At 44.1% G+C, this 24,100-nt stretch overlaps 2 protein-coding genes and 2 long non-coding RNA genes across 7 annotated transcripts; 3 read left to right on the top strand and 1 right to left on the bottom strand.

The window, feature by feature from the left end:
• The first annotated feature begins 581 nt into the window (after positions 1–581).
• LOC139536989 (uncharacterized) lies at positions 582–3,741 on the top strand. Its single transcript, XR_011667442.1, has 2 exons — positions 582–1,194; positions 2,197–3,741. It is a non-coding gene; the product is annotated as an uncharacterized lncRNA (long non-coding RNA).
• Positions 3,742–5,163: 1,422 nt separating this feature from the next.
• LOC139536988 (V-type proton ATPase catalytic subunit A-like) lies at positions 5,164–11,582 on the bottom strand. The gene is made up of 15 exons (XM_071337762.1): positions 11,287–11,582; positions 10,638–10,719; positions 9,825–9,953; positions 9,440–9,654; positions 9,184–9,321; positions 8,916–9,067; positions 8,612–8,774; positions 8,352–8,460; positions 7,676–7,798; positions 7,454–7,568; positions 7,185–7,248; positions 6,886–7,089; positions 6,667–6,761; positions 6,412–6,583; positions 5,164–6,252 (listed from the first exon to the last, which is right to left on the bottom strand). Exons 2-15 carry the CDS (start codon positions 10,717–10,719, stop codon positions 6,160–6,162), a joined length of 1,854 nt encoding a protein of 617 aa, XP_071193863.1. The 5' UTR covers positions 11,287–11,582; the 3' UTR covers positions 5,164–6,159.
• A 591-nt stretch (positions 11,583–12,173) lies between these two features.
• LOC139536984 (uncharacterized) lies at positions 12,174–14,885 on the top strand. The gene is made up of 3 exons (XR_011667441.1): positions 12,174–12,975; positions 13,190–13,548; positions 14,257–14,885. It is a non-coding gene; the product is annotated as an uncharacterized lncRNA (long non-coding RNA).
• Positions 14,886–16,767: 1,882 nt separating this feature from the next.
• On the top strand, positions 16,768–23,820 carry LOC139536983 (actin-binding protein WASF3-like). 4 transcript variants are annotated; one of them, XM_071337754.1, is made up of 9 exons: positions 16,768–16,875; positions 18,032–18,194; positions 20,557–20,691; positions 20,893–21,046; positions 21,129–21,246; positions 21,523–21,701; positions 21,824–22,063; positions 22,206–22,510; positions 22,623–22,927. In XM_071337754.1, exons 2-9 carry the CDS (start codon positions 18,062–18,064, stop codon positions 22,778–22,780), a joined length of 1,422 nt encoding a protein of 473 aa, XP_071193855.1. In that variant the 5' UTR covers positions 16,768–16,875; positions 18,032–18,061; the 3' UTR covers positions 22,781–22,927. The 4 variants fall into 4 exon arrangements, with proteins under 4 accessions (XP_071193855.1, XP_071193854.1, XP_071193856.1 ...); XM_071337753.1 differs by having other exon boundaries at positions 16,781–16,875; positions 18,029–18,194; positions 22,623–23,820; XM_071337755.1 differs by having other exon boundaries at positions 16,807–16,875; positions 18,013–18,194.
• The last annotated feature ends 280 nt before the right edge of the window (positions 23,821–24,100 follow it).

The following is a 24,100-nucleotide window of genomic DNA, read 5'->3' as shown; positions in this document are numbered from 1 at the left end:
GCACACACACACACACACACACACACACACACACACACACACACACACACACACACACACACACACACACACACATTACAGGTTAATTCGGATATTGGGAGACAGCTGAATCTTCTCTTTACAGTAATGTCCACTCTGGTGATGCTGTGTAGACGGACTGATGAAGCTCCCTCTGCCCCTATAGGGTATGCTTCCATTAGTCAAGCTGTAGTCCAGAACCAAGCAACAGTTAAAAAGCCTGGACCATAAGCTCAATCAGATACAGACTCTCTAATCTATTTTGGTAGGGTTAATGCAGTCAGTAGCAGACAATAACAAAGGCAACGTCTGACTAGCGTTTACAACTGTTGTCAGCAAAAGTAGAATGAACTAGTGTCGGCCTATGTGTAGAGTCATAATAGAGTTAAGGAGGGTATTGTATGGCTTCTGCCTGTGTGTGATGACTTAAAGCTACCACCGGGGGGCCCCAGATCCATGTGACATTTTTAATTTCATCGTAACATCGTCTTCTTCGTACACACACGGGATAATACACGTTTTTAAAATCTGTATATGTGTGTGCGTGTGTCTTTCGGTGGGTTGGGTTAAACGCGGAAGACACCTTTCAGTTGGACCTTGTGTGCAATTGACCAATAAAGTCATCGTAATGCAGTTCTACCATGAGTGGCGTTTCAGTAAAGCAGCTTGATGTTAACCTTTCCTTTGATATCCCATCAAAATGTGAAGATAAAAAAGGTATTGCTTATGCAAATAATTTCGGTATGCAGCACATACTGTGGATCTGTTGTAAGTCCTTGTGAACAGGTTTTATTTTTTATTTTGACACTGTTAGAATGGCTGTGATGTCTCTAGGCTGTCTATTCTCAGATTATTTCTGTGTAAATCCTTAGTGTCCGTGTTGTCTTTACTAGCAGAGTTGCGTGCCAAGTGAAAGCGAACTGTTGGAAGAGCAATATCTCTGTAGAGGGTGTGTGTGTATGAGGGTATGTTAGTGGGTGAGGGTGTTAGGTTCTATGTGCTTGTGTTGGGTTGTCAGAGGGGGGGAGAGGGGCACCAGAGGGCGGGGGGCTGATTTAGAGGCACTCCTCTTCAACATATGTGTCAGTGCTGCTGAGATCTGAGAGGATTACTGGCCTCTTGTCTTTCTCCCCACCCCCGCTCATCCTCGCTCACCTACTGGTCGCACACTCGCAGGTAAGAACTTCTGCTCACCCCCCATCTCACTCACACACATCATCACACGTATGTCCACACACTCAGACATGACTATAAGACACATGCACAAACATGTACACATAAGTATACATACTAACCAGTGGAGGTTGGTGAGGGGAGGACGGCTCATGATAATGGCTGGAACCGAGCAAATGGAATGGCATCAAACACATAGAAACCATGTGTTTGATGTATTTGATACTATTCCACCTTTTCCGCTCCAGCCATTACCACGAGCCCGTCCTCCCCAATTCAGGTGCCATCAACCTCCTGTGATACACATACACATACATACACATGCACACAGGTAGACATACTAGTACCAACACAAACCACAATCTCAACACATACTGTAGCAATGCAGGCCCACAGATGAGAGACAGACACTACCATAAAACCCACACCACACCATACACACATGCTTTTGTCTTACTCTGATGGCATTGTTAATAATCAGTTATATCACTGTTATAGGGTACTTTATTAAATGTTCACTGTATGTTCACTGTATAATATACTGCAGGCCTAAGCAGCCTTAACAAACACTAGAAACCTTACATCAATACAATGGAGTATGTTTGATGATTCAGGTGTTTTGTGTTTATCTGATGTGTTTGTCTAATGCCCCATAAACTTCTCTGAATTGATTTCGAATTTGCTTGGTTTCTGCCTGAATCACTCGTGTTGTGATGGAAAGTTTGTGCTGGGCCCTGTACCTCAGCACAGCAGCACAGTGATACTTTAATCCATGGGATTTTTGTATCTCTAATTTTAGAGGAGATTTGGTGTCACTACTCTACCCAGAATATTTTCAGCTGCCAGACTGGAGCTGTGTGTGTGTGTGTGTGTGTGTGTGTGTGTGTGTGTGTGTGTGTGTGTGTGTGTGTGTGTGTGTGTGTGTGTGTGTGTGTGTGTGTGTGTGTGTGTGTGTGTGTGTGTGTGTGTGTGTGTGTGTGTCTAAATTGTGCCTCTGTTTGACAGGGGGGATTCTCTCTCTCTGTTTAGTCTGCGATGGTGCTACTCTGCCTAACCCCACTCAAGATGCTGCCCATACCGAAGACCCTGTAACAGACACCATGGCAGTGTCGGCACTATCAGCGCCTGGCTCTGAGACAGAAAACACCTCACTGTCTACTGATGTCCCTACTGATGTCCCTGTGGAGGAAGAGGGCCTTGTGGTGGAGGAGGGAGATGTGGAGGAAGGGGGCCATGTGGTGCAACAGCAGCCCGATAAAGAGAAGGCAATGTCGGGAGACGATGTGGTCTTCTCCTGCTTGCTGTATGGAAGTGACCCAGAGGGGATGGGGGTGCAGTGGGTGGTCCATGGGCACAAGGAGAGGCACACCATACTGGAGGGCAACCAGACTGGACAGGCACACCATACTGGAGGGCAACCAGACTGGACAGGCACACCGTACTAGAGGGCAACCAGACGTCTGACGATGCGTTTGCAGGCCGGGCATTCCTCTCCGGGAACCTCACTGCTGGGGACTCATCCATGATGCTGACGAACGTCTCGAGAGTGGACTGCGGCGTTTACCACTGTCTCCTCATTCCCCATAAATGGCACCACTGTGGATGGGAGTGGGACCAAGCTCAGCATCCACGAGGACCTGGGACAGTACTGAATGCTAGTGTGCTGCTTGAGGATACAAATTCAGCAGTGTAAAAACACATGTAGCCAGACGAAACAGAGTAACTGGGTCAGTTCTGTAAAGTATCTGGATATGTATAAATAGATCTGTCTTGACACAAACCGGTTCAAAGCACATTGATATGAGTACCATATATGGCATTTGGCACAATTCTAAAGTAGTCTTTGTTCAGTTTTGATTCTCACCAGGTCTCCCTCCATAGGTTAGGATGGTGGGCATCATCACGGCAGTAGTTGGTGTGGTGGGGGGGCTAAACGCTGTGACATTGACGCAGTTCAAAGAGAAGCTGCCATGCCTGAAGAAGTGAGAAGGTGCTCTTGTCAGGTGAGAGAGTGAACTGTGGGTATGTATCCATGTGAGGGGAGGAAACCCCCCAAAATAACACGTCAGGTAGAATGAGATAATATACTGTATGCCATTTAGCAGACACTTTTATCCAAAGCAACAAACAGTCATATATGTTTTACTTATGGGTGGCCCCAGCAGGAATTGGACCCCTGGCCCTTGGCATTGCTAGCACCGTGCGCTACTGACTAAGCCTCACAGATAGCGCTGCCACTGGGACAGTTTGTTCATTTGGCAGCTTAGATGGAGAGGAACTGTAATTTAAACACACAGTGTCAGACTAATATCAGCACACAGAACCAAATCTCTATGCTACTCAGTCTGTCAAAAGAGAGACTATTGCCAGATAGACTCCAGGACCATGGACAGGAACAGGCAACAGAAATAAAGAGAGAGTGATTGGGAATTATGTTTGATTCATTGGTTTAATCTGTCCTGTGCACTTCTCTTCACATGTGGAGACAAAGATAATATCGCGCCTCATCAGCTCATTGTTATGTCTCCAAATAAATGTCACTAGAAAACAGCTTATGCAAATGCAGCTACTTTGCTGTTATTCTGGCTGCACTTTTTGACGTGACTAAGTTAGCCATAGTTGGCTAGCTAGCAAGTAAGGGATAAGAACGTTACCAGCAAGTATGGCAATGAAACATTTAGAATGAACGACTGGGTCGCGTCTATAGATACAGAACAAAAAGACTGAACGACTGGGTCAAGTCTCTGGCAACCAAACCGATAGAACCCTAGATTTGTGTCGGGACTATATATTGTGGAAGGATGAAATAGTATGAATAAATTCATCAAAATAATGCTTTTATTTAAAATATGTCAATCATTATTTGAACATGTTGGTAACCCGTTGTATAAAAGTGATAATGCCATCGAAGCTGGTGTTTGGAGAATATACTGGTACAGTTTGCTGGACCTTGACTTCGTCTCGGACCTAACAACACCCGTGCCAATATATCCTCCAAACAACGGTTCCTCAGGCATTATCACTTAAATTGGACCAACATCTAAAACCAAGTCAGTGGATGGATGGTCTCTAGGTATGAGCATCAACCACAATATAACTAATAGGCCCCCATTGTCGTGAGTTTGGTGAAACAGTTCCCCTTTATTTCCTGGTTTGTTCAAGTATCAAAATAATTAACCTTCTCAGTGGTACAAGACAGATTTACTAACTTGCTACGGTTTCTGCCTGACTGCTTCTGGGCATACGTCTTCCAATCAAAAGTCAACCTCATCCTTCTGAGTGACCAACTCCATATCAGGACAATTACTTATGTTGTCCTGTGTGTTCCTTTTCAAAACATTTGAAACCGTGGGAAACTGATGCCTAATAGGATTACATTGCACGTTTGTTTAGGATTTATATAAACTGATTTTGATACAATTTCAAAAATAGTGTAACGACCCTGGGTTTATAAGCGCGGAAATCGACTCTGCCGCTTGAGCATGCTTTTACGGCACAGTCGATAGCGCGCCGGACTTCGGGCTAGAAGGTCGAGGGTTCGAGACCTGCTCCCTGCCTGTTTCATTACAATACTTATTCTTGTTTTCCAACTATTTATGTATTTTGGCTTCGCTGTAAAGAAACAATGCATTCTTTCAATATAGGATATTTTTTATTTTTTGGGTGGAAACAGCTGCTATGATGACTGACTGGCCTCTAGTGTTTCAAATGGTTGCACTAGAAACAGTAACAGTATGAATAAGGAGCTTCTATGCCCATAACTTTTTTCCATTTTGGATTCATGCAAGAAGTGTTTATGAAAGAATAAAAACATAAGTAAAAGTATATGAGAAAGATAAATATGGTTTGGGAAATGATTGTCCTTGGTGACATCAAGGTTGCTAGCTGTAATTACATCTTAGAAGCATGTCACCAATACATTTAAGTCAATATTACTTCACTATCTCCATCCAGAATAAATCACCAGGCAAATTGTTCCTCATTCATTTATTTTCTTTAGACTCCATACAATACATGTGACATAAATATACCTTTGTGGAGACAACCGATTCTAACATACACACCGTCTCCGTCGCACACATCCACACAACACAAAAACAGCATTAACGTCAACAACATCAATATATCCACAGAGAGATGGAAGAGCAAAAATCACATCTGTGAGGCGGGGAGAGGAAGAGGGCCTCAACCTCCTGAAATAAACAAGGTGCCTCTGTCCCTTTAACCATGTGTACGTTCCCATTTTTGTTAACAATCTATTGTTGGTGGTCACACCTGGGAGATGAAAGTGACACTCTACTTGAGAGGCCCTGTGTTGCAGCTAGTAGTTAAGTGCAAGTGTAGCACCTGATCGGGGCCCAATGATTATTGGCCTGCAATAACGGCTGTAGTAGTGTGCTCATCATGGATGACGAGGGGGCTGAAGGGAGAGGAGCAGCACATCCATGCGATGTGGTCAGGGATGATGGTATTGTAATGTTAATAAACTAATGGTGAGATTTGGTATCAATGAATTCAAGTTAAAAAAAATAATAATATGAACTCTTATTTAACTAGGCAAGTCAGTTAACAAATTCTTATTTATAATGACGGCCTACCCCAGACGACGCTGGGCCAATTGTGCGCCGCCCTATGGGACTCCCAAGCATGGGCGGATGTGATACAGCATGGAACCGAACCAGGGACTGTAGTGACACCCCTTGCACTGAGATGTAGTGCATTAGACTGTAGCACCACTCAGGATAAAATATTCCAGTAGCCTCGTACAAGACAATATGGTGAAATAAAAAAGCAAGGGTTGTAAACGAGGGGCTTGAACAAAGTGTTGGAATGTAGAGGAATGAACACTTAGGAATGACTGAGGTGTGACGGTCACTGCAGCAAGGTTTCACAAAACAGGGGCCACTGAGATACTGCACGGCACAGCACAGGGACTGGGGGGGGGGGGCTCAGAGGGGAGGTGAGAGCTCAGTCCTCCAGGGTACGGAAGGCGTTCTGCATGTCCTCCAGTAGCTGGGCGTAGTCTGCTTTGATTTTGACCTCGCCCTCCTTCACTGGGTCCTGAAACAACAGAGGTATACAGAGACACTGGGCTTAGGAGACACAGCGAAGTGCAATGACACTCAAAGACAAAGTACAACATTGGATGTACAAAGAAAACCAGAGGTGGTAGAGGGACTGGGGAAGTTGGTTAAAGCAAGGGGCTGAACAAGCATGTACCTTGAACTTCATGGAGCTGAGCCTGTAGAGGATCTCTCCCATGTGCTCCCGGATCATGGCCCAGGTGATCCTGTTGTCACTCTGAGCCGTGGTCTCCACTGCATGTCGCGCCAAGTCGTAGAACGCAATCGTATTGGAGAGGATGCCCACCGTTTTGTAGAAAGGGCAGAACCTTCAGGAAGGGGCGAAAAAGTCAATCAATTCACGCTTAATAACCGACGATTAAGTCAATTTAGTATGTCTATGTGTATTTACCTGTCGTATGGAGTATAGCCATTCTGCTGCAGGAAGTCATCCTTGAGTAGTTTAGCAACCTCCAATGTGATCTTGTCGGTCTCAGCGAGAGATGCCTGTTGAGGTGGCAGGGGGCACAGAAGTGAGTGCACAGTGCGTGCATACACATGCTCACCGTCAACCTAGGCCGTATATATAAAATCGACCCATAACCTTTACTCACATTGGCCCCTGCCTCACCTTTCCCACAAGCTGCACAATCTCAGCCAGATCCTCCTCCTCCTGCAGGATCTCCTTGGTCTTGGTGCGAAGCGGCACAAACTCAGGGAAGTGCTTGTCGTAGTACTCGTCCAGCGCCCGCGTGTACTTGCTGTAGCTGATCAGCCAGTTCACTGAGGGGAAATGCTTTCTCTGCGCCAGCTTCTTATCCAGACCCCAGAACACCTGTCAGACAGAGATAAAAAAAAAACAGGAATGAGGAGGAGGAAGGGTACAAGTTTAAATTGTCCAAACTTTAATATATACAACTGAGGCATTACCTGTACAATACCCAGCGTAGCTGAAGTAACAGGATCCGAGAAGTCTCCACCAGGGGGAGACACACTAGGGGAAAATAACAAGGCCAAGTTATTCAGACACTACAGTCTGCCATCACTGTATCATACTGTAAGTTGCAATGAGGATTACACTACATGGTCCAGGTATCTGGTGTTGCAGGACTGGTACAGGTCAGAACCCGTCTGACCCTTAGAGTCAGGAGGGAGGGTGATAGAGGTTCCCCCTGCTGGTAGAATGATGTAGTACTCACGCTCCAACAATGCTGACGCTGCCCTCTCTCTCTGGGTTGCCCAGGCACTTCACCCTGCCAGCACGCTCATAGAAGGAGGCCAGTCTGGCTCCCAGGTAGGCAGGGTACCCGCTGTCTGTGGACAAACAGCACGCAGAGCTCTGACTGGCTCAAAATGGCAGACATGTTTCTGTGATTGGTTTACAGACAACCATCCTCCATTGCTATTGGCTGTGTACTCACCAGCAGGCATCTCAGCTAATCGTCCTGAGATCTCCCTGAGAGCCTCTGCCCATCGGGAGGTGGAGTCGGCCATCATACTAACGTTGTAGCCCATGTCTCTGAAGTACTCGGACAGAGTGATTCCTGCAGTGGCACACACAAGTAAGACTCAAAAGCACAGAATCAGAGTCAATACAAGGTTATGAGTAAGTGGTGACTCATCCCCCAACCGTCTAGAACAAAGGATTCACAACTACCAGCAAAAATGATTTACAACTGTAAACTCCAGCTATACTGAACAAAAATATAAACGCAACAAGTGTTGGTCCCATATTTCATGAGCAGAAACAAAATCACAAAAAGCTAATTTCTCAAATTTTGTGCACACATTTTTTACATCCCTGTTAGTGAGCATTTCTCCTTTGCCAATATAATCCATTCACCTGACAGGTGTGGCAAATCAAGAAGCTGATTAAACCGCATGATTATTACACAAGTGCACCTCGTGCTGGGGACAATAAAAGGCCACTAAAATGTGCAGTTTCGTTATCAAACACAATGCCACAGATGTCTCAAGTAATGAATTTATTTCAATTGACTGATTTCCTTACATGAAGTGTAACTCAGTAAAATCTTAGAAATTCTTGCATGTTGCGTGTATATTTTCATTCAGTGTTGTAATGTGGTTGCCTGGTACCTGTGTAAATGGAGGCCTCTCTAGCAGCGACAGGCATGTTGGAAGTGTTGGCCACTAGCGCTGTTCTCTTCATGATACTTTCCACCTTTCCATCCACTTCCATTGTAAGCTATGGAGCAGGGAGGAACACCATTAATCAGACTGAGGACACATCACAAACTGGTGATCAGCTATACCAGACACCCTAGTAGTGAAATTCCCTGTAATCTCATGAACCACGTTGTCAATTATTACAATTTGACACGCGTACGGCCACTAACCTCAGGGAAATCTCTCAGCACTTCAGACATCTCATTTCCACGCTCTCCGCAGCCCACATAGATGATGACATCACTGTTGGAATACTTGGACAGGGACTGTGAGATCACAGTCTTGCCACAACCAAAGGCTCCTGGGATAGCGGTGGTGCCTCCCTGGACACACCTGTGAGAACAAACACAGAGCCAAAACGCAGATGAATTTGTTAGAGGGTTCACGCCAAGGAAGTGTCAGGAGGAAAGGATATAAAATGGAGTGAGTAGAAAAAAAGGTAAATAAAGTAAAGTAGAGATAGGTATAACTCACGGGAAGAGGGCATCCAACACTCTCTGGCCAGTAAGCAGGGGATGATTGGCAGGCAGCTTCTCTGTGACCGGGCGAATCTGTCGCACTGGCCAGACCTGGATCATGGTAAACTTCTCCTTCAAACCCTCAAACTCCAGTTCCAGCACCACATCCTGCCGATACACAAACACAATTGACCAAAACAGAGACAAGAGAATGGGATTATGCCATTCACATCAATTTTGTATTATTCAGCTGTAAAGACGTTTGTAGGCGGAGGGTGACTCACATTGACATCATAGTTTCCAGGTGGGGCCACGTAGGTGACAGTGCCTCTGCTCCGGGGTGGGAGCATCAACTTGTGCTTGATCAGGGAGTTCTCAAACACCGTGCCATAGATATCCCCACCTGTTATGTGACTGCCGGTCTGAGGTAGAGATGGACAGGGGGAGGAAGAGGACATAATATGTAGATTTAGGAGATGGATCATATTTCAGTGGGGACACACCTTACACACACTCAATGAAAATACATTGTTTTCTTACTCGAAGACTCTGGCCAGGTGTAAACTCCCACTTGAGGTCACGATTGAGGGCCCCAATGTTGACTCCTCTAGGGATATAAATGCTTTGAGTGAGGTCATTGATGTCTTTGAGGGGACGCTGGATACCATCAAAGATGGACCCCATGATTCCCGGCCCCAACTCTACAGACAGGGGCTTTCCTGTCCGAAGGACAGGGTCTCCGACAGACACACCAGCTGCAGCATACATTCAGGAAACCTAACCATATTGCCTATATGCCTTATAAGAGGAAAGGCTAGAACACATCTGAATAGAAGTACACAAGAGTAAGTGAACCATCAACGTTAAGTGAAGGTGGGTGTAACTGTATGTTCAGCAGTAGAGCAGGTATGACTGAAAAGGATACAGGTCTCCTCGTAGACCTGAATGGTTGCCATGTCTCCCTCCAGCCTGATGATCTCTCCCACCAGCTCACTGTGGCCCACACGCACAAGCTCGTACATGGCCGCTCCTGCCATGGCGGTGGCTGTCACCACTGTTGGTTAAACAGGTTAGACAAAGAACAGATGACAGAAAACATGTTATTTGCAAGTGAGTTTGGCTACATGATCAAGTCTAAATAGATCATATTTTTGCCATATTGGAACAGAGCAGACCACTCCCGGGCCAGAGCCTGGGATCTTTGATTGGAAATTCAGACACTGACCTGGACCTAGCCTCTACTAACCAGAGAGTGGAAGACTCCTCTCTCATCTCTAACATGTAGGCTCACTTTTTGTGAACAGTCCCATCACAAGTCAGACTGTTGAATAAACTTAATTTGAACGTACTTTACCTGTTGTCAGCTGATTTTGTCCTTATGTAGGAGATAATCTGATACAAAATATCCAGAACGCGTTTCAGTAGACAACAGTCAGTTACATTCGGTTAAAGTTTACATATTGTGCATCGCGTGAAATGCGTCAGGAGATGTAAAATACAAGCAACAGAACATTCCGGTGCCGCAAAATGTCAGGGTAACCACGGGAAAGTGTTGTTTACCCATCTCCACTTCTTACCACCAAAAGGACCAACAGCATGGACAAGCGGTAAAGTAAGTTTACATATCATTGTATTCAACATTCTGGCTTGTAGAGACTATCACGTCTTTTTTACGGCCACTTATTTCAGACTGATATCCATGGAGTAACCATAGTAAAAGTCTAATGTTTAGACAAACCTGGACCAGAAACTCCATGTACATATCCAAACTCGCTTTCCCTCTCCTCATCACGGATTTTAGGAAGCTTGGAAGTGTTCATCTGCAAAGTGTACAGAGGAAAATGAGAGATCAATCATGTGACACTTCACTATAATGATGGTGCATGACACTTAGCTATAGTTACTTAACGGTTTCAATAAATCAAATTACTTAATGGATTTAAAATAATTCACCATGAACACACAGAATCAAGACACATTTCATTCATTGGTAGATACATGTATGTAGCTAAGTAAACTAGCTTGCTCAGGTCCTAAAACCTAAAACCCGAGCGAAGCTTTTGCTTCGCTAAAGCAGGAAACAAACAAGCTTGGATTCAGGAAGCTATCTAATTAACTAGCCTCTACATACCATATTACAAAGCCAAAAAAGTACTTAACACAGTTTTAGTTGTTTATCACAAACATAATATAACGTTAGTTACTGGTTAGCTAACCTAGTCGTAGAGGCAGTCAGGTGACACTGACAGAACAGAAAGGTAACAGCTAACGTTAGCTAGCTAAGGTTAGCTAATCTGCGTGGTATATCATCATTTACTAGCCAGTTGCAATAAATTGACATTCATGTTAGCAAACTAAATTCGAATAATACGATTCGGTTTGATTACCTTCTCTTACTGTGAAATGTTCCAGGGCCCTTAAGAAAATGTATTTCCGAAGGGGATGAGCCGTGATCAGCTGACCAACGCAAGACTATCTTGGGAAACAATAACCATTTTGGCTCAAAGCCCTGTTTTACATTAGGAAAGACGGGCTGTGGGAGTCAAAATGGCGTAACAGCGCCACAGTTTCATTCCTTTAGCTCGAACGCGGCTGTGGATGCGTTCTAGTATCCTTGAGGTTATTTCCTCAATGACATAGTTTACAAGGATACAGTCAGAGTCAAACTATTTCTTTGCATAGCAGCTTAGTCAAATTATATACTCTATTTTTATACCCGGTAAATTGACTGAGAACACATTCTCATTTACAGCAACAACCTGGGGAATAGTTACAGGGGAGTGGAGGGGGATGAATGAGCCAATTGTAAATTATTAGGTAGCCATGATGGTATGAAGGCCAGGACACCGGGGTTAACACCCCTACTCTTACGATAAATGCTCCTAATCACTGCCCTGGGCAGTGTTGCCAACTCCTCAGTAAGGAAAATAGCTATTGGCTGTCCTAAAAGTCGCCAAATGACTGCATCGCCTAATTTGCATAATTGGCCATGTGCATGTAATTGTGATGGATGCTGTAGGACAGAGGAATAACATCGTGGGAGAGACAGAAAGTGAGTTAAAAAAAAAACTAAATATGTTTAGAACTACAAATGAACTTTCGTCTGTCGATTCTTGTTTCTTTTATGTCACAATTCCAACCCTTCTCCTTTATCCAGGCTTGGGACTGGCAAAAGTGACCCAAAAGAGACACTCTGGCGGAGTTACTTCGTTTTTTATTTTTTTACATTTACATCCTGCCCTGAATGTAAGCCAGGGCGGGATCAGCCAGCGGTGGCATCCCGCATGCGCGGTTCATTTGCAGTCTGGACAAGGAGGGGTGAACATCTCCTGCTCTGACTGCAGCTGGGAGGGACTGCTGCGTGACGACTGGGCCGCCTGTGAGTGCTTTGGGACGGGGTGGGGCCCGCGGCAGCCCCCGCGGCAGCCCCCGCTGCTCGTTGAGAAGAGTAAGATCGATACGTGCTTTCACATCAGAGTCTCAAAGTCTCCAATAACAACAGAAAAAGTTGCTAGATTTGTCCGAGGAGCTTTTTTGAAAATGTGTCGCTAGAGGTGTCTGAATACTCGCTAAATATAGCGACAAAGTCACTAACACTGGCCCTGGGGTATTTAATATTTTTAGATCAGAGGAAAGGGTGCCTCCTACTGACCCTCAAACACCACTTCCAACAGCACCTGGTTTCCCATCCAGGGACAACCAGGACCAACCCTGCTTAGCTTCAGAAGCAAGCCAGCAGTGGAATTGCAGGGGGGATATGCTGCTGATATACAATCACTAAGCCTATTTTTACTGTGATAGGCCAACATTGGAAAAATACACTTCGGAGACCTATTAGCCTAATAAAGTGCCCTGCAAAAATTATAGGATTCAATTGGCCTAGCTATGATAGGCTATTTGATCAGCAAAATGCATATATATATAGTCGTGTGTGCTCGTGTAGTACGCTAGCCTCTATAAGGATTTATATTAGTGGTCTAAAATGACTGTGTCCCATGACACAAATTATGGAGAGAACAAATCCACAGAGCAGAACGCACTCGTGTTATGATGCATCACACGGCGTGAATCCAACGGTAAGCCTATGAGTTCATTTTACATATCTTCCCGGTATGATTATTTTTATTAGCCTATTCTGGATATGTCTACTTGCCCTTTTGACATGGGAGCAAGCACTGCGCTCATAGATTTTGCTCATTTTAAATAGCCTTGTCACAGGCTAAGCCTAGCAGTGATCCTATCGCAGAAAGGGTGATCGATTGAGACTTATAGTCATTTATCTTCTTTTAGAATGTATTTTGTAATAACAACAAATACGGACACAGGATTCCTATCTCCAGTTGGAATGAGGACCGAGCGTTTTGCTGTTGGGACTTTCATCAGTCTGATTCTCCAAGTGGGCATGACGCACCAGAGGACGAATGGTGAATATTGCCATGGTTGGAAGGACGCGCAATCTACCTGGCGAGAGGGTTTCCACTGTCCCGAGCGCAACGATCAAAGAGAAGCGGTGATCTGCTGCGGAGCTTGTGGGCTGCGCTACTGTTGCGCACTCATGGGAGCAAGACTGGATCAGGGAAACTGCAACAACCACGAGCAAGTTCAACAGCCTGGCACTTCTGATGACAAGAAAGTTGCCAAGAGCGCAGGTAAGTTGTAGGCTAGGCTACTGAAATAGGACCAAATACTTCGATGTTGATCCTTGCATGGTTATTATCATAAAGGCCTAATATGCTGGCTATATAAGGCCTAGGCTTTTTAGGCATGTCCTCGCTGGTCACACACGGGTTGAATCAACGTTGTGTCCAACGTTGTGAACCAACGTGGAATAGACGTTGAATTGACGTCTGTGCCCGGTGGTTATTCCTTGATAACACACACCGTGAGATTCCTTGTAGCCTAAATTGTATTGGTGAAGGAGAAAGCCTAATGCAGTGTGTGCTTGAATCCATCCAACCCACCAAATTGCCTTGAAGTGTGGCCTCATGTCCAAGCATTTATTAAACTCTTCAAAGTGCAGTTAGCCTACTCCTGCACATTCGGAGAATCATGTTAAGACTTGATCTGCTGCCAAGGAGCTTTTCAATGAACTGTTTGTTTTTAGTGTTGCATGTTTTGCACAGTTTACTGACTTACCCTGTTAGAATGTTCTACTCTTGAGCAAATTGGAATATGGACACATCCCTGACCTTGTGAGAACTGAAGAGCAGGGGAGTCACATGAATGTGCATAGTCTATACAACTATGTACACAGGAAGGTAATCCTTAAAATGTCTTTCCTTTTCACTCTATCTTCCCTTCCACTTCTCTCCTGCCCCCTGCCCTCTTAATTTTTGTGTTTTCTTTTCACTCTGTAGTACCTGTCTATGTTCCCTTTGTGATTGTGGGCTCTTTGTTTCTGGCCTTTATCTTTCTGGGCTCCATGGTGGCCATGGGTGTCTGTCTGAGTCGTAAACAGGAGATCTCCCAAAGCCCAGAAGGTGCTGCTGGGCCCCAAGGTGGGAGTGGAAAGCAGCAGCAGGAGGCTGTACCCATGACTGTGACTACAGGGATGTCCTGTGGTTCCTCTGCATCTCTCTACCCTCCCAATGCCAGCCAAGCCTGTCCAACTGGACCCTCATGTTTCCACCAAACCTTACAGAGGCAGGAAACTCCCACCAGTCTACAACCCTCCATGGCTCAACCTTCTACCATGCACCCCTCCATGGTGTTTTCCACCCTGGTTCACCCCTCCATGCTTCACCATTCCATAATGCATCCTTATATGGCTCAAATGCCTACTCTGTATACCTCACAAGAGGGAAGCCGTCTTCTACCATCTCCCTGCCCCCCATCTGGCTATACCAGTACTAAACCCAGACACACTGAAGTGATCATATAATTCGTGGCTTTGACATTTACAGACTCCAGTGCGGAGTATTTGGGTATTCAAATATGAAAATATTAATAAGCCTAGAAAATGGAAAGTAATAAATTGCTGACCTATTTCGGGTGTTTTGTCCATAATAGAGTTATATTATTGTTAAGTATTTCTGATGCAGCTGCTAAACTCTGTACATAACCCCATCACGTGATATCATGACTCCCTCATTCACCACTCTTTATCTGAAACATTCTTCCCCGTGATCTTTATACATGAGTAGAATTCACTCTGGGGGTTGAATGTCCATGGTACTGAATGTTTGCGCGTCTAGCTAGACGTCTTTTACCAACTGCAGCTTTTACAATTGAAGTTACAACATTGTTTTTACCTCCCATTTTCAGACTTAATTCCATACTTCCATGTGTCCATCGGAAGCATGCATCTTTAGCTTTTTAGGCTAGGTTATCTTATTAGGGAGACCGTTATAGGCATAGTCAATCAGAATCACGTTTAGTGTCCTACAAGAGGAAAATCTTTGCACAGCTCACAAATGACATGCACAAAACATAGAAAACGCAGTGGGAAACAAGCTACAAGTCACACACAAATAGTAGCCCCATCCCCCACATGCCCATATGAAACCACATGGAATTGGTAATGAATCAGGGAACCCTAGGATAATTGTGGGGTAATGTGATGGTATAGCAGACCTAGCTATAATCATCCCAGAGGAAAAACAAAGAGATAAATGTGATAGTGTCTGGGGGCTCAGTGTCATGGATAATAGAGGTATTAGTGGCTGGGGGTGTAAATGGGTGCAGTGATAGTGATGTGTGAAAACATTGAGGTCAACAGTGGCATTGTCATTGAGGGTAAATACTGTATTAGGGTTGAGCTGGCCAAAGATTAGGGCTCTGTTTGAATCACAGAAGCCCCAATATGTTACTCTGCCTTCGAAAAGCGAACCCATTATGCCATTGAGTTCATATTGAGGCCCCTCCCTGCCATCAGAACATGCATTAGCGAACCGATGATGTCTTTCGTACAGTGATCTACAGACCTCCATTAAAGCCACAGCAGCAAGAATCACTGTGCCTTTAAGCCCCCAGACCTCCATCCCACTTCCATGGTTCATGTGCCATCTGTCAGGATGGGCTAATCTGAAAGGGTGGGGCTTGTGCCCAAACAAACCATAAGGTGGTACCTGGCTGGAACCCACTCCTGTGGTTCTCCTGAGAGACAGTATCCAGCTGGACTGAAGAGAAGGAGAGAAACCAAATGGAGAAAGGCATCCGTAGGTAATTACTCACCTGTGTGCAATATGGAATTGCACTGGTTATATCAATTTGGTAGAAGAATAAGAGTTTAAGAGGAGTTTCCATAACTAGAAGGCTGATCATGTGGTCTGAAACATTGAAAAATCTATCTTATAAGAATTTGTCATTCAACTGTAAAATTCCATAATCAATCATTATTACAATTAAATCACAAAGCTCACTAATCGTGACAATTTGAGATGAACTATTTGGAGAGCTGCTAGACAAAAAAAGCTTGAATGTACCAAAAAACGAATTCATAGGCCTACAAGTGAGAAAATAGGTCGTCTGACAATGGGGTGTGACCGTCGTGGGGTTGCGATGCCCGCAGTGGGCTGGGGGGGTCATGAGCGGTCACCCGCTGGCTGCATCCATTCTTTTCTGAAACTATTAATTGACCGCCCGAAAGTGGTAATATATTCAGACACATTCTTCAGCGTTTAAATCAAATTAAATCAAAATGTATTTCTCACATACACATGGTTAGCAGATGTTAATGCGAGTGTAGCGAAATGCTTGTTTATAATACATTTCAGAATAACTGGGCTAAATCAAAGACGCATACGCCTAATAATGCATCCCAATAACTCACTCGTCGTGCTGTCAATGGTTGTCATGATGGATGTTTTTGGGCGAACCTGATTGGACGGCACAAATAAATCTACTAATTAAATCTCCGAGCCTGGATGCTGATTTGTGCAGGAGATTGCTCCTCACAGAAAGAATCCGGCTCTGGTGAGATGAGGGGACAGGATGGCAACTCGACCGGTGGACCGCAGCTGAAAGGACCACTTTTGGTGAGCTTTCCGTCTTTATCATGCTGTTAATCATATCCCCATGTCTTCCCTCTCTTGTTATGTCTGTTTAAGTCTATTTTATATATACTGTATACTACAATTAGGATGATGCTATTTAAAAACCCTCAGTCACGGGTCACAGACCACCGCTCTTTGATAATAAACCGGTCCACCTGGAGTTGCAGGCACTTAATTATTACTATGTATCAAGATATGGCATCGCTCTAAAGTGGTTTGAAACAAAGTAGGCCTATCAATAATGCACTCACTGTTCGCACAGTTGAGACTTATTGTCTCTCCTAATCACCACAGAGCTTTTGGTTGGGACAACCTTGCTATGCGTGCGAAATCTATTGCTCAGGGCTGTTAGATGCTTTGCCTTTTAAGGGTTGTTGTTAATAAATGTGTGATCAAGCTTGCCATGATAATCGATGTCATTCTGTTTGTTCTATTGTTTAGGGATTTTAACATAGCTAAACTTCATCCCAGTCTTGTGTGGCATGTGCCACCATTCAGAATATTTGCAGAAAGGCCCCTAACTTTCAAATTTAGCATAGTCCTTATGTCAAATATGACTTAACTCATATATCCTTCCCTTAGATAAGCCAAATCATCATTTATAATAGCATAACTATTAAACAGTTGCATGAGTATGCTTGCCTTGACTGAATGCTAAGACCTGCGTCTCCCAGAGGTAACGTGGGGCTTTAGCTCAGTTGAACAACACAATCTTGAAAATCCCAGAAATGGAGTTTGATTCCCGGTTGTTTACAATAAGCATAGTTTGAGCCTATAGTCACTCAGTGGGACTCTCTTGTGATGGAATGCTATCTGTAACTCTTTTCGTGCAGTTATAGGTCTGGAAACAAGTCTTGATTGAAGGGGTGTTGAGTAATACAATGAATTGCCTCTAATGAATTTTCCATGAATGAAATGAAAGGCTGTGGGGTGAAGTAAAGAGTTGTTTGTGGCCTGATGAAACCTGTACGTGTCCTGATGGCATTACGTAAGACGAGTGGGATTTGGTTAGTAATGTAATCCGGAGAGGTTTGGGTCGATTGTCTCTGCCTCATGATTTAATCTGGTCTGAATTGATTGTTTGTGTCTGGCTGTGCGGAACGTGACTGTCATTGTCAGCGGCTGTGTGTCCCAGCAGGTGGTGTGTGGCGCTGTGTGAGGGGAGGTCATGCCCCTGGTCAAGAGGAACATAGAGCCCCGGCACCTCTGTCGAGGGGGGCTGCCCGAGGGGATTGGCAGTGAGCTGGAGTGTGTCACCAACAACACCCTCTCTGCCATCATACGCCAGCTCAGCAGTCTAAGTAAGACATACCTTCCACACAGTCACAACCCCTCATCGTATGCATTAAGCAGTCACCTATCACTTAACCAGCCTTATGCCAGCATACTCTAGAATAGTGACCTATACAGCCTCATCCATCAGTGTTACACTGGAAAACTGATCAGCTTAGCCAGATACATTAAGTCAGTACATTTAAGTGTTTTTATTGATTCAATTCTATTTGGTAAAATACATTTGATATTGACAGATGTGGTGTGTGTGTGTGTGTGTGTGTGTGTGTGTGTGCGTGTTTGAGTGTGGGGAGGGAGAGAGAGAATTAGAGTAGGAGAATTTACCAGACATCTGTCCTATATATACCCACATTACAGTGTGTGTGTCTGCATGCTGTTTGTGTGTGTTTGTTTGTGTGGGGTAGGGTTTTATGAAGTCACTGGAGATTAGAGCTTAACGTAGAGCTTAGTGTCACAGAAACAGATAAAGGAGAGAGTGAGGGAGGTAGAGAAAGAGATAGAGTATGGAGACAGATTTCACAGTCACATGCTCTTCACTCAGTGTTGTTTGAAATGTGCAAATCTCAATCATTTGGTTGGTTTCCCGGCCCATCAGACATGTGCAAATCTCCATCACTAAGTTACTCCTGTCTGTTCAACTTGACCTCAACAAATCTCTTTGCTCTTTTCTGTGTACTACGACATGTACTTCTCCCATGACTTTGTCTGACCAGTTGGACACAGGTGAATGTCTGTATTAAAGGACATGTTCAAATGTTTTTACCAAATCTACATTTTTTAAAATGTAAATTTCATCTTATCAAAGTGTTCAGACACTTAAGGACATTTCACTTGGTTTTGAGAAACCACCCTTAGTGGTGGAAAAAGTACCCAATTGTCATACTCGAGTAAAAGTAAAGATACCTTTAACAGAAAATGTTAAAAGTCCCCCAGGAAAATACTAAAAGTATTTGGTTTTAAATATACTGCAGTATCAAAAGTAAAAGTATAAATCATTTCAAATTCCTCAAATTTAGCAAACCAGACTGCACAATTCTTGTTTTTTATTTATTTATGGAAAGCCATGAGCACACTCCAACACTCAGACCTCATTTACAAATAAAACATTTGTGTTTAGTGAGTCCTACAGATCAGAAGCAGTAAGGGGGATGACCAGGGACGTTTTATTGATAAGTGCGTGAATTTGACAGTTTCTGTCCTGCCAAGCATTCAAAATGTAATGAGTACTTTTGGGTGTCAGGGAAAATGTATGGAGTAAAAAGTACATTATTTCTATAGGAATGTAGTGAAATAAAAGTTGTCAATAATATAAATACTAAAGTACAGATACCCCAAAAAACGACTTAAGTGTAAAGGCAGTCATTGTTGTTCTCCTCCTCAGACGAGGAGGAGCATGGATCGGACCAAGATGCGGATTGGTGATTAATCATACTTTTAATGAAAACAGCAAACAAGACACTACAAAACTACAAAACAACAAACGTGACTAACCTTCAACCGTCCTGTGTGGCCCAAACACTGACACAGGAACAAACACCCACAAAACCCCAGTGAAACCCTGGCTGCCTTAGTATGACTCTCAATCAGAGACAAACGATACACACCTGTCTCTAATTGAGAATCATACCAGGCCGAACACAAAACCCAACATAGAAATACAAAACATAGACTACCCACCCAACACTCACGCCCTGACCAATAAAGACATACAAAACAAGAGAAAACAGGTCAGGAACGTGACATTAAGTAGTACTTACACCACTGCCCAACCTAAAAACCCGGAGGTTGGGCCCCCCAGATAGCATATGAACATGTCATAAGACATTATTTTTTATGATTATTACTACTACAGGAAATTAGCTTTAAAACTGCACTATTTTGATGGCAAACTGTGTAAAATAGCATGAGATTAGCTATAAAACAGCAATTTTTGCTCTCTGCCACATGACCAAATGTTAATAAATAATCCTACAAAAATATATAGAAAGACCTGGCGGGCCCCGCGAAACTGCGCTACGCACTGTTGCACATGGAAAAGTATCGCTCGTGTCCAACAAAATGGAATACAATGTTGCGGATAAAGTTCCAAATTGCACATTTTCATGTGTACAACATCTAAAGACTTGCATCACTATACTGAGAGCTTTTCATTTTGTAAAAGGATGTAATTTGAGTGTTTTTGGAGCCTTTGTTAATGTTTATCCGTAGCCTCCATACTGCAGAAATAGCAATAAGGAAGTCTACTGGTGGTGGGGCAAGTTTCTCAAAACCAATTGAAATTGTAAAAAATTGTGTCTTTACATAAAAATTTGAGATTTGGTTAAAAAAAAGTTAATTTGTCCTTGGCTCCTCTCTTTCTTCATAACTCAGGTAAACATGCGGAGGACGTCTTTGGAGAGCTTTTTAGTGAGGCTAACACATTTTATGTGCGTGCCAACGGTCTCCAAGACCGCATCGACCGCTTGGCTGTCAAGGTCACCCAGCTGGATTCCACTGTGGAGGAGGGTCAGTTGGGGTCAGGGAATAAGAACAAATAAAATAATAATTCTCTCTAATGTTGAAAGACAACTAAGTCATTAGTTCTCCTGCTCCTCTTTGGTTCTGCATGGCCCATCATCTACCTATTGTTTTCTATCTCAGCATCTTCTTATTCCTCATTCCTGTTCATCTTCCTATCAATCTCACATTCACTGTAATGCTTTCCAGTCTCTCTGCAGGACATCAACATGCGCAAGGCCTTTAAAAGCTCTACAGTCCAGGACCAGCAGGTGGTGTCCAAGAGCAGCACGTCCAACCCTGTGGAGGACATGTACAACACCAGTGACAAGCCTCCTTCTCTCAGCATCCTCTCTGCTTACAGGTACACTGCACAGATACACCCATCAGACGAGCATTAACCTGCAGTTGTGACATATAGCTAACTAGTCTCTCTTTTGACACAGAGATGACCATACCGATGGGATGAAGTTCTACACGGACCCGTCCTACTTCTTTGACCTGTGGAAGGAGAAGATGCTGCAGGACACGGAGGACAAAAGGAAGGAGAGAAGAAGACAACGCGTGAGAGCCTTTTAATGTCACCCTTTCAGAAAGCCTCATGCATTTTGCTTCTTAATAACAACTAATTTCTTTGGTGCAACTTGTGTATACAATATCCTGTATAACTCCACATCTACAGTATCAGCAAAATGCCCCCTCTCTCTTTTCCTCTCTCTCTCTTTCTTTCTCTCTCTCCCCCTCTCTCTCTCTCTTTTTCTCTCTCTTTTTCTCTTTCTTTCTCTCTCTCTCTCCCCCTCTCTCTCTCTCTTTTTCTCTCTCTTTCTCTTCCTCTCTCAGGAGCAGAAGCGATGTGTTGACGGCACACTTCAGCGCGAGGTAAAGAAGGTTCGTAAAGCCAGAAACCGCCGTCAGGAGTGGAACATGATGGCGTTCGACAAAGAGCTCCGCCCAGACCACCGCCACCCTCACTCTCTCCACCGGGGGGCGTCTGAGGGCTCCCTCTCCCCAGAGAGCAGGTCAGTGATTAGGACCATTGTCGTCTGAATCAGCTTCCTTCACCATTTGTTTTGCAGATGGCATACTAACATGTCGTGTTAGTGTAAAGAGTTAATCACAATGACTTTTTGTTATGGTTTAGATATGGTCATGACCTGCCAGACTACCCAACTGCTCCAGGCCTTCCACATTCTGCATCCAACCATGCCCTGGCTCACCCCTACCCGCCTGCAGACATTCAAGAGTCTGTAGAGAATGAGTACCACAGCATCGGAGTCAGTTACAGAGAAGGGACTCTCAACCGCACACACCACTCCCCACCTCTGCATCGCTCCACTGAGAGAATAAATGGCACTATGACGCTTCCACCTGCGGACTACAGGTACTGTTATTGTAACAACTCTCAGTACAAGAAATCTGGAATGTAGATTGGTAACTCTCTGATTTGTAAATACTAATGTGTTGTTAGCTTAAATTCTGCGTTCAGAAACTGAAAACCTTCTCCCTGACTTTCTCTCTCTCAGTATAATGGAGTACTATGCCAGTTCCGGACCACCACCCCCTCCTCCCCCAGCCCCTCTTATCCCATCCGCACAGACAGCCTTTGGCTCTCCCGTGGTATCCCCCACCCCCCTTACTGGACCTAGGCCAGGGGCCACAGGCTATGGTCTCCCACCTCTACCTCCCCCAGGACCTCGCATGATTCCACCTCCCCCAGGTCCCCCTCCACCACCAGTACCCCCTGCCCCCCCCCAACTGGCAAGACTCGGTGACGGGAAGAGACAGGACATCCAGCCTCGAAGTGACCTTCTGTCAGCTATTCGCATGGGTGAGTTTTGCTGCAGTCAGACGTTTACTCTTCTTCTGGAGATGGCAGAGTTGTTTTATACAGTATAAATGAGTTTAGACTGTGTGTGAATGTGTGTGTTTGTGTTCCTCAGGTATCCAGTTGAAGAAGGTGCAGGAGCAGCAGGAGCAGCAGGCCAAGCGGGAGCCTGTGGGGAATGACGTGGCCACCATCCTGTCCCGTCGCATTGCAGTGGAGTACAGCGACTCGGAGGACGACTCCGAACTGGAAGAGAACGACTGGTCCGACTGACCCTGACCCCATCCTTCACAGTGACCTCACATCATGGACACATCACTCCTCCAGCCCAACTATACCACAATGGTGATGATGCAGTACAATTGAATTATGGGAGTCATATTTTCAGTATGCATTAAACAGGTATAGGCTGAGAACCCACTTGCATTTTAGTGTAAGTCCTGTAGGTGAGTGGACTGGACTTAAAATGAAGGCAAATTAGTGTTCCTGATGAACTGAGATTCAGCTGAAATCACTCAAAGGTACACGGACCAAATATCCAAGTAGTGCATTTCCCTTTTCCCTACAGAGCTGTCTAATCTCTCTTTATCAGACAACAACATTACCATTTCATCTGACACAGATCACCAACACTGTCTTCTCAATGTCACTAACCTCATGTATGATTTGATCTGGATTTAGAAACCATTAGAAAGGCTCGAGGTTCTCTCTGTAGCATAGACTGGCTCTGAACAGACATAGCGGGTACGTTCCAGCCCGACTGTGTTTAAGATGGGGTGCAGTGCAACCAGTGACAATAATTATGAATTGCTTGTAAATGTAAACATGTCTCTTCACATGTATTCTAGAAATACATTTGATATGATATGCAGATCAGCAAGCTGACCACTGAGTGGCACTGTGCTCACGTTTAATGCTCACTATTTGAATGATTTCTTTTTGAGATTCGACAATTAAAATTTTTAAAATAATTCTAGATGTCTAGCTATCAACAAACTGCAAATGTTTGCATCATGCTGAAATGTTGAGTGAAGAGTGACAGGGTGACAATGTGAGTAGATGACCTTAAATAGACCTCAAACTGATGAGGTCTCTAATATACTGTATGGACAGGCTCCTATTTGACTAGATGTACTGCTGTGACACCTGTGCATGAATTCCATACGTACAAATGGAATAGTGGGAATAAATGTTTGTTTGCAGTGAAAAACAATAGTTAACAAGGGCAAATTTTGATGTTTGCATAATAGCCCCATTTCTGTGCTATTGCAACCCACAAAACCGATAACTCTGAATTGATTCAAATTCAGTAAGAATGTCAGAAACAATTTTATATTTAGTAAATTCTTATATTGAATAACTGAATTTGTTAAAAAAATTGTACGATGGCAAAAGACAACCATTGGATAACCAATGTTTATTATTATACAAAAACATTCATACCTGTAATTAAATGTTAGCTCTCTGTGCTTTTACACAAAAAAGTAAGAGCCTTATAAACCTGGTGCATAATTCATTATTTACCAAGTAATTTTTTTCCCAGACCAGTTCAGAGCAAACCAGACCATAGATGGAATAAAATCCCCCAGAGCT

The sequence above is a fragment of the Salvelinus alpinus genome, chromosome 13 (assembly GCF_045679555.1).
Source record: "Salvelinus alpinus chromosome 13, SLU_Salpinus.1, whole genome shotgun sequence".
NCBI classification, from domain to species: Eukaryota; Metazoa; Chordata; class Actinopteri; order Salmoniformes; family Salmonidae; genus Salvelinus; species Salvelinus alpinus.
Note: the sequence above shows the minus strand (reverse complement) of the source record. Positions and strands in the feature narration are given on the sequence as shown.